Genomic DNA, 10,313 nt, shown 5'->3' with positions numbered 1-10,313 from the left:
TCTGTCTCTGTCTGTCTGTCTGTGTGTGTCTGTCTCTGTCTGTCTGTCTGTGTGTGTCTGGTTCTGTCAGTCTGTCTCTCTGGCTCTGTCTGTCTGTCTCTGTGTGTGTCTGTCGGTGTGTGTGCGTGCGTCTGTGTCTGTGTGTGTGTTTGTGCGTCTGTGTGTGTGTGCGTCTGTGTCTGTCTGTGTGTCTGTGTGTGCGTCTGTGTCTGTGTGTGTGTGTGTGCGTCTGTGTCTGTCTGTGTGTGTGTGTGTGTCTGTCTGCGTCTGTGTATGTGTGTGTCTGTCTGCGTCTGTGTATGTGTGTGTCTGTGTCTGCGTCTGTGTGTGCGTGTCTGTGTGTGTGTCTGTATGTGTGTGTCTGTGTATGTGTGTCTGTGCCTCTGTGTCTGTCTCTGTCTGTCTGTGTGTCTGTCTGTCTGTGTGTGCGTCTGTGTGTCTCTGTGTCTGTCTCTGTGTGTGTGTGTGCGTCTGTCTGTCTGTGTCTGTCTGTCTGTGTGTGCGTCTGTCTGTCTGTCTGTCTCTGTGTGTGTGTGTGCGTCTGTCTGTCTGTGTCTGTCTGTCTGTGTGTGCGTCTGTGTGTCTCTGTGTCTGTCTCTGTGTGTGTGTGTGCGTCTGTCTGTCTGTGTCTGTCTGTCTGTGTGTGCGTCTGTGTGTCTCTGTGTCTGTCTCTGTGTGTGTGTGCGTCTGTCTGTCTGTGTGTGTCTGTCTATGTGTGTGCGTCTGTGTGTGTCTCTGTCTGTCTCTGTGTGTGTGTGCGTCTGTCTGTCTGTGTGTGTCTGTCTGTCTGTGCGTGCGTCTGTGTGTCTGTCTGTGTGTGCGTGCGTCTGTGTCTCTGTGTGTGTCTGTATGTGTGTGCGCGTCTGTGTTTGTGTCTGTGTATATGTGTGTCTGTCTGTGTGTGTCTGTCTGTGTGTCTGTGTATGTGTGTGTGTCTGTCTGTCTGTGTGTGCGCGCATCTGTCTCTGTGTGTGTATGTGTGTGCGTGCGTCTGTGTATGTTTGTGTGTCTGTCTGTGTGTGCGTCTTTGTCTGTCTGTGTGTGTGTCTGTGCGTCTGTCTGTGTGTGCGTGTGTGTCTGTGTGTGTGCGTCTGTGTGTCTGTGTATATGTGTGTGCGCGTCTGTGTGTGTCTGTGTGTGTGCGTCTGTCTGTGTGTCTGTTTGTGTATGTGTGTGTGCATCTGTGTCTGTCTGTATGTGTGTGTCTGTCTGTATGTGTGCGCGTCTGTGTGTGTGTCTGTCTGTGTGTGTGCGTCTGTGTGTCTGTGTATTTGTGTGTGCGTCTGTGTGTGTCTGTGTATATGTGTGTCTGTGTGTGTGCGCGTCTCTGTGTCTGTGTGTGCGCGCATCTGTCTGTCTGTCTGTGTCTGTGTGTGTATATGTGTGTGTCTGTGTATATGTGTGCGTGTGTGTGCGTCTGTGTTTGTGTGTGTGTGTCTGTATATGTGTGTGTGCGTCTGTGTGTGTATGTCTGTCTGTGTGTGCGTCTGTTTGTGTATATGTGTGTCTGTGTGTCTGTGCGTGCATCTGTCTGTGTGTCTGTGTGCGTGCGTCTGTGAGTCTTTCTGCGTTCCTCTTTGTGTGCGCGTCTGTGTATATGTGTGCGTCTGTGTATATGTGCGCTTCTGTGTATGTGTGTCTGTGTGTGCGTCTGTGTGCCTTTGTGTGTGCGTCTGTGTGTGTGTGCATCTGCGTCTGTGTGTGTGTGCGTGTGCGTCTGTGTGCGTGTGTGTGTATGTGCGTGTGTCTGTGTGTATATGTGTGTGCACGTCTGTCTGTGTGTGTGTCTGTGTGTGTGCGTGTGTGTCTGTGTATATGTGTGTGTGCATCTGTGTGTATGTGTGTGTGTGCTTCTGTCTGTGTATGTGTGTGTGTCTCTGTGTGTCTGTGTGTGTGTGTGGGTCTGTGTGTGTCTGTCTGTCTGTGCGTCTGTCTGTGTATCTGTGTGTCTGTGTGCGTCTGTCTGTGTGTCTGTGTATGTGTGTGTGTCTGTGTATATGTGTGCGTATATGTATGTGTGCGTGTGTCTGTCTGTGTATGTGTGTGTGTCTGTGTATATGTGTGCGTATATGTATGTGTGCGTGTCTGTCTGTGTATGTGTGTGTGTCTGTGTATATGTGTGCGTATATGTGTGTGCGTGTCTGTCTGTGTATATGTGTGTATATGTGTGTTTCTGTATATGTGTGTGTGTCTGTGTATATGTGCGTGCGTGCGTCTGTCTGTGTGTGTGTCTGTGCCTGTATGTGTGTGTGTGTGTGTGCGCTTCTGTGTAAATGTGTGTCTTTCTGTCTGTGTCTGTCTGTCTCTGTGTGTGTGTGTGTATGTGTGTGTCTGTCTGTGTGTGTGTCTGTGTGTGTGTCTGTCTGTGTCTGTGTGTGTGTCTGTCTGTGTCTGTGTGTGTGTGTGTCTGTCTGTGTGTGTCTGTGTGTGTGTGTGTGTCTGTCTGTGTGTGTGTGTATGTGTCTGTCTGTCTGTGTCTGTGTGTGTGTGTGTCTGTATGTATGTATGTGCGTCTGTGTGTGTGTCTGTCTGTGTCTGTGTGTGCACGTCTATGTGTGTGTGTCTGTGTGCGTCTGTGTGTGTGTGTGTGTGCGTCTGTGCGTCTGTGTGTGTGTATGTGTGCGTCTCTATATGTGTCTGTGTGTGTGCGTCTGTGTATGTGTGTGTGTGCATCTGTGTGTGCGTCTGTATATGTGTCTTTGTGTGTGTATGTGTACGTCTGTGTGTATATGTGTGTGCGTCTGTATATGTGTCTGTGTGTGTGTGCCTGTGTGCGTCTGTATGTGTGTGTGTGCCTGTGTGTGTGTATATGTTTGCCTGTGTGCATCTGTATGTGTGCCTGCGTGTGTATGTGTGCCTGTGTGTGTATATGTGTGTGATTGTGTGCGTCTGTATGTGTGCCTGCGTGTGTATGTGTGCCTGTGTGTGTATATGTGTGTGATTGTGTGCGTCTGTATGTGTGCCTGTGTGTGTATGTGTGTGATTGTGTGCGTTTGTATGTGTGCCTGTGTGTTTATATGTGTGTGTGCGTCTGTATGTGTGTGCCTGTGTGTGTATGTGTGTGTGCCTGTGTGCGTCTGTATGTGTGTTCCTGTGTGCGTATGTGTGCCTGTATGCGTCTGTATGTGTGTGCCTGTGTGTGTATGTGTGTGTGTGTCTGTGTGTATGTGTTTTTGTGTGTATGTGTGTGCATCTGTGTGTGCCTGTGTGTGTGTGCCTGTGTGTCTGTGTGTATGTGTTTTTGTGTGTATGTGTGCATCTGTGTGTGCCTGTGTGTGTGTGCCTGTGTGTCTGTGTGTGTATGTGTTTTTGTGTGTATGTGTGTGCATCTGTGTGTGCCTGTGTGTGTGTGCCTGTGTGTCTGTGTGTGTATGTGTTTTTGTGTGTATGTGTGTGCATCTGTGTGTGCCTGTGTGTCTGTGTGTGTATGTGTGTGCATCTGTGTGTGTGTATGTGTGTGTGTGCCTGTGTGTCTGTGTGTGTGTGTTTTTGTGTATGTGTGTGCATCTGTATGTGTGTCTGTGTGTGTGTTTATATGTGTCTGTGTGCGTGTCTGTGTGTGTATGTTTGTGTGTTTATATGTGTCTGTGTCTGTCTGTGTGTGTGCGTCTGTGTGTGTGTGTCTGTGTGTGTGCGTGCGTCTCTGTATTTGTGTGTGTGCGCGTCTGTGTATGTGTTTGTCTGTGTGTGTATGTGTTTGTGTGTATATGTGTGTATGTCTGTATGTGTATGTTTATGTATATGTGTGTTTGTGTGTGTATGTGTTTGTGTGTATATGTGTGTATGTCTGTGTGTATGTGTATGTTTATGTATATGTGTGTGTATGTGTGTGTATTTGTGTGTATGTGTTTGTTTGTGTGTTTGTGTATGTATATGTGTGTGTGTTTGTGTCTGTGTATATGTGTGTATATATGTGTGTATGTATATGTGTGTGTGTGTTTGTGTCTGTGTATATGTGTGTATATATGTGTGTGTGTGTCTGTGTATATGTGTGTATATATGTGTGTATGTATATGTGTGTGTGTGTTTGTGTCTGTGTATATGTGTGTGTATATGTGTGTATGTATATGTGTGTGTGTGTTTGTGTCTGTATATGTGTGTGTATATGTGTGTATGTATATGTGTGTGTGTGTTTGTGTCTGTGTATATGTGTGTGTATATGTGTGTATGTATATGTGTGTGTGTGTTTGTGTCTGTGTATATGTGTGTGTATATGTGTGTATGTATATGTGTGTGTGTGTTTGTGTCTGTGTATATGTGTGTGTGTTTGTGTGTATGTATATGTGTGTATTTGTGTGTGTGTGTGTATGTGTGTATATATGTGTGTGTATATATGTGTGTATTTGTGTGTGTATATATGTGTGTATTTGTGTGTGTGTGTGTATGTGTGTGTATGTGTGTGTATATGTGTGTATTTGTGTGTGTGTATTTGTGTGTGTGTGTGTGTATGTGTGTGTGTGTATTTGTGTGTGTATATATGTGTGTATTTGTGTGTGTGTATATGTGTGTGTATATATGTGTGTATTTGTGTGTGTGTATGTATATGTGTGTGTGTATATGTGTGTGTATTTGTGTGTATATATGTGTGTATTTGTGTGTGTGTGTATATGTGTGTATTTGTGTGTGTGTATATGTGTATATGTGTGTATTTGTGTGTGTATATATGTGTGTATTTGTGTATATGTGTGTATTTGTGTGTGTATATATGTGTGTATTTGTGTGTGTGTGTATATGTGTGTATTTGTGTGTGTGTATATGTGTGTATATGTGTGTATTTGTGTGTGTGTGTATATGTGTGTATATATGTGTGTATATGTGTGTATTTGTGTGTGTGTATATGTGTGTATATGTGTGTATTTGTGTGTGTGTGTATATGTGTGTATATATGTGTGTATATGTGTGTATTTGTGTGTGTGTATATGTGTGTATATGTGTGTATTTGTGTGTGTGTGTATATGTGTGTATATATGTGTGTATATGTGTGTATTTGTGTGTGTGTATATGTGTGTATATGTGTGTATTTGTGTGTGTGTGTATATGTGTGTATATATGTGTGTATTTGTGTGCGTGTGTATATGTGTGTGTTTGTATGTGTATATATATGTGTGTATTTGTGTGTGTGTATATGTGTGTGTGTGTTTGTGTGTGTATATATATGTGTGTATTTGTGTGTGTGTGTATGTGTGTTTGTATGTGTATATATATGTGTGTATTTGTGTGTGTGTGTGTATATGTGTGTGTGTATGTGTTTGTATGTGTATATATGTGTGTGTATATGTGTGTGTGTATGTGTTTGTATGTGTATATATGTGTGTATGTGTGTTTGTATGTGTATATATATGTGTGTATATGTGTGTGTTTGTATGTGTATATATGTGTGTATATGTGTGTGTATGTGTGTTTGTATGTGTATATATATGTGTGTATTTGTGTGTGTATGTGTATATGTGTGTGTGTATCTGTGTATGTATGTATATATGTGTGTGTTTGTGTTTATGTGTGTGTGTGTGTGTTTGTGTGTGTGTGTTTGTGTGTGTATGTGTGTGTGTGTGTGTGTGTGTGTGTGTATGTATGTATATGTGTTTGTGTGTGTGTATGTATGTATATGTGTTTGTGTGTGTGTGTATGTGTGTATGTATGTATATGTGTGTGTTTGTGTGTATGTGTATGTGTGTATGTGTGTGTGTTTGTGTGTGTGTATGTGTGTATGTATGTATATGTGTGTGTTTGTGTGTATGTGTATGTGTGTATGTGTGTGTGTTTGTGTGTGTGTATGTGTGTATGTATGTATATGTGTGTGTTTGTGTGTATGTGTATGTGTGTGTGTATATGTGTGTGTGTTTGTGTGTGTGTATGTGTGTATGTATGTATATGTGTGTGTTTGTGTGTATGTGTATGTGTGTGTGTATATGTATGTGTGTATGTGTGTGTGTTTGTGTGTATGTGTTTGTGTGTGTATGTGTGTATATGTGTGTGTGTTTGTATGTGTGTATGTGTGTATGTATGTATATGTGTGTGTGTTTGTGTGTATGTGTATGTGTGTATGTATATGTGTGTGTATGTATGTATATGTGTGTGTATGTGTGTGTGTGTGTGTTTGTGTATATATATGTGTGTGTGTTTGTGTGCCTATGTGTGTGTATGTGTTTGTGTATATATATTTTCATGTGTATGTGTGTGTTTGTATGTATTTTTGTGTGTATATGTGTGCGTATGTGTGGTTGTGTGTGTGTTTGTGTGTATATGTGTGTGTAATGTGTATGTGTTTGTTTGTATGTGTGTGTATATGTCTGTGTGTGTTTGTGTGTGTATGCATGTTTGCATGTGTGTGTGTTTCTGTGTGTTTGTGTGTGTATGTGTGTTTGTGTGTGTGTATGGTTGTGTGTGTTTGTATGTATGTTTGTGTATGTCTGTGTGTGTATGTGTGTGTGTGTTTGTATGTGTTTGTGTATGTCTGTTTGTGTATGGTTGTGTGTGTTTGTATGTATGTTTGTGTATGTCTGTGTGTGTGTGTTTGTATGTGTTTGTGTATGTCTGTTTGTGTATGTCTGTGTGTTTGTATGTGTTTGTGTATGTCTGTGTGTGTGTTTATGTGTGTGTATGTGTTTGTGTATGATTGTGTGTGTGTATGTGTGTTTGTATGTTTGTGTGTGTGTGTGTATGTGTATATATATTTATATATATATAATATATAACACACGCACATATGCAGCAAAAGCTATTATGCAGCATCCCCCAGGAATGGGGGATGCCAGTTAATCAGATATGCTGGTTAATCAAACGTGCATCATCTGGTGCTCTCCCCAGGGAGAAGGTGGGGGGGGCCCCCATGCAGGCTGCTTTGCCATGCACAGGCTGCTTTGCCTCGGGCCGTGGGCTGAAGAACTGAAGAACTCGGCCCATGGCAGCAAAACCTGAAATGGGACTTGCGGTTTTGCTTTTGCCACATCCCTTGGGTGCCGGTTAGTGGAGTTTTCCGGTTGATAAAGTGCCAGATAACATAGCTTTTGCTGTAAAACACAAATGGCAAGGAGCTGTACCACTGTGAGGATGCTAGTGCAGATAAGGACTCTCGGCATAGATTGAAATGATAGTTGTAGCTTCCTGTGCTCTGTGCTTGACTTCTGAAGGCAGAACTGGATTGCTGGTGTCATGATTCCCTGCCACTTAGCAAAAAAACCTAAAGCTGAGAAAAGACTGTACAGTCTTGTGTTGCAATTGCATGCTACTCTTCAAATCTTAATTTCACATTCCAAAACAAAAATGTTAGAATACTGTTAAGACTGGATGGGTGAACCACTTAAGAGTAGAAGACATGATGAGGATATTGTAATTGTTTCATAACTAACCAATCTAAACCAGAATGTTTAATATCTGAACGTTATACTTAAAGAAATATAAGCCTGTTAAGGTTTGGACACACAGAATTAGAGCACCCAAGAGTACTTTATTTTGCATGATAGCGACACCAGGAAGTAAGTATGCAATTATGATTAAAATATTTTAATGTTTGTGGTACTAAATTAGAGCAAACTGATTTTTACACATGGCTTCTGCACTATTTGAAGAGAAAAGTACTCCATATAATTTAACGTGCATATCCTTTATGGGTTTTTTTAATAAGTAAAGCACAGCAGTTCTTACAAGGTATGGGTTTGTCAATAACCCAGTGTGGTTACAGAACAGAAGAATAGATTGCTGTTTACAAATGCAACATCTTCTATTCAGAATTACTAGCCAATTGCCCATCAGAAATGACCGGGGGGGTGGGGAGTGTGCGGGGACGGAGCCCCATTTTTCCCCCTCCCCCTGGTCTGGGCCCACTCCCCCTTTACCTTCTGCTCCGTGGGGTCCAGGCCCACTTCCCCCCCCCTGCAGTGGCGAGGGGAGGAGAGGAGTGGGCTTGGGCCTGATTCGGGGGAGGACCAGGTCCAAGGGTGGGGAGAAGCTGGCCCACTGCGGTGGGGGGAGCAGCGGGCCTGGGCTGACCTGTCGGTGGTTGGGGAACAGGAGGAGCAGGCTCAGAGCTCACGGGGAGTGGGCCTGGGCCCAAGCAGGGGGGGAAGCCTGATCTGGAGAAGAAGCTGGCCCACTGGCGGTGGGGTGGAGCAGCGGGCCTGGCCTGATGCAGCAGTGGCTGAGGGAGGGGAGGAGCGAGCCTCCTCCCCCTCCTTGGGCCCAGCCCACTCCTCCCCCTCATCAGCTCTGAGCCCACTGCTTTTCCCCTCCTGCCGCTGCCACTGGGTCAGCCCGGGCTGGCTTCTACCCTGGCTCGGGCTTGGTCCTTCTCCCCACTCTCCAGCGTGGGGCCTGGGCCCGCTCCTTCCCTCCCTCCATGGCTGCCGTGTCATCCTGGGTTGGGCCCTGCAGGTGGCGACGACTGAATGGGGGATCGGTGGGCCAAGGCCAGAGCTGTGGCCTCACCACCCCACAGTGTCTTGATTCTGCCCCCCCCCGGCACTGCTGCCATCACCTACAAGGAGGGGGGCGGTGAGGCCAGCTCCAGTCGCCTTACTCTCCCCCCCCATCATTGACACCTGTAGGAAACAGGGCCAGGGCAGGGGGGCCAGCAGTGCTGGTCTCACAGCCCCTGTTCCGTCTTCTCCATTTGCCCCTGCCTCCAGGGAGCAGGGCGGGGAGGGCGAGTCCAGCTGTGCTGCCCCGAGTCCCCTGTATCTCCACCAGCATGGTGGTGTGCTACCAGCTCCTGTTCAAACGCTTGTTTGCACTCTGATTGACTGTTTGTCAGTGCAAATAAAATGTTATGGATAGACAGACAGTCTGTTATAATATTAAAATACTTGGATTGTCATGGGGAATGGGTTTTTGGGGGGGCGGTTTCACCACTTTTTAAGACTTTATATTGGGCTGATCCTCTCTTCAGCTAAGGAGAGTTGGATATGGTGTCTTCCAGACCCATTCCATTTCAACCTGAGCCGGCTCTAGAGGGTCTCCTCAAAGTGACATGAAGGGTTCTGTGACCTGGAGCTATGAAGCTTAACTCTGATTGCAAGTATACTTTTTGTCCGTTAGGACACTGGTCATGGAAGCGAATTTCTGAATACGCTTTCCTCTAAAGATTGTATGTAAGAGTAGACTTACAAGGCTTAAATAATTATTTAGAAGCACAGTACATTTGATGATACATGTTTAAGTAGGATTTTCTAACTTCCTATTGGTGTTTTTCAATAATAAAGCAAGACTGTATCTGTATCAAGGAAACTATGGAGCATCACAAAGAGCAAAGGAATATGATGGAATCACAGATCAGGGAGACTACATTTAAGGAGTTTAGGTTTCAGTCAGAACAGTGGGAAGCAGAAAGAAGAGACTTCCAGATCATGTTGCAGGTATTTTACCATAAAGCACTAATTTATAAAGACTGTTCTCCTTATATAAGCTAAGCATAGTATTATTGCTTAATTTATCTGATCAGTTAAGAGATCCTTGCCTACCTTTCAAAATCTTGTGAACATGTTACTGGTCTTCTAGAATCTATTCAGTAAATCTTAACAACTACTTCCCGTCTTTGCAGTGGTAGAGCATTGACAGTGCCCTCATCCCCCCTGCTTTTGTCTGTGGCAAATTAGGGTTGTTTTGATGTATTTGGCATTGTGCCTTGTAGTTGTGTGAGAGGGTTGTTCACAAAGCTTTTAAATATAGGGTTAAGAATAGGTTAGACTAACAGTGTTCAAATTATGGCCTGTGGGCCTTATCCAGCCCCTGAAATGACTGAATCAGCCCATAGTACAAGGGACCAGCAGCAACCAGCTTGGCCTGGCACATCCCCTTTCTTGCTTGGCTCCATGCCACTGATTCCCTTTTCAGCCCAGAGGTAAGTTCTCTTCTCTTCATCTCTCTCTCCCTGCTTTTTCTCCTTCCCCTTTTTCTAATATTGGCAACCACCTTGGCCCCTCCTCTCTATCTTTCCCCCTTACCAGGGGACACTGGTGGTAGCCTTTGCTCTAAACGTTTGATCTCCACTGGATTAAACAAACACTTGCTTAGGATGTTTTAGATAGGGATGAGTAGGGAGCTGGACTAAAAGACATCCTAAAGTCTGTTCCAGCCCTACTTTTTCTATGATTCTAAGGGCATGAAAGATGTTGGCTTATTTGATCCCTGGAGAGTGAAATTCATTATCTGTCTACAGAGTAGCTGTGGAACAGGTAGCCGTTTCTTCACCACTAATGTATCTTCCTTCTGTGCAGGACAAAATCTGTGGTCCATGATGATGGATCTTCCTGTTTCAGTCAGAAGGCATTTGTTGTCCCTTTCCACTGAAATGTGGTCTTCTTTTATTAGACTGTGCC

General features: G+C 44.4%; 1 protein-coding gene across 5 annotated transcripts in view; it reads left to right on the top strand.

The window, feature by feature from the left end:
• Positions 1-10,313, top strand: part of CCDC171 (coiled-coil domain containing 171) — a 356,091-nt gene that overhangs the window by 57,171 nt on the left and 288,607 nt on the right. Inside the window, exon 6 of one of the 5 annotated variants that reach the window (XM_059724699.1) lies at positions 9,198-9,350. The exons of 3 other annotated variants lie outside the window; for them this stretch is intronic. In XM_059724699.1, coding sequence (XP_059580682.1) covers positions 9,198-9,350 — 153 coding nt within the window. The remainder of the gene's footprint in view (positions 1-9,197; positions 9,351-10,313) is intronic. One more of the 5 variants, XM_059724700.1, reaches the window with a different exon arrangement.

The sequence above is a fragment of the Alligator mississippiensis genome, chromosome 3, assembly GCF_030867095.1.
Source record: "Alligator mississippiensis isolate rAllMis1 chromosome 3, rAllMis1, whole genome shotgun sequence".
NCBI classification, from domain to species: domain Eukaryota; kingdom Metazoa; phylum Chordata; order Crocodylia; family Alligatoridae; genus Alligator; species Alligator mississippiensis.
Note: the sequence above shows the minus strand (reverse complement) of the source record. Positions and strands in the feature narration are given on the sequence as shown.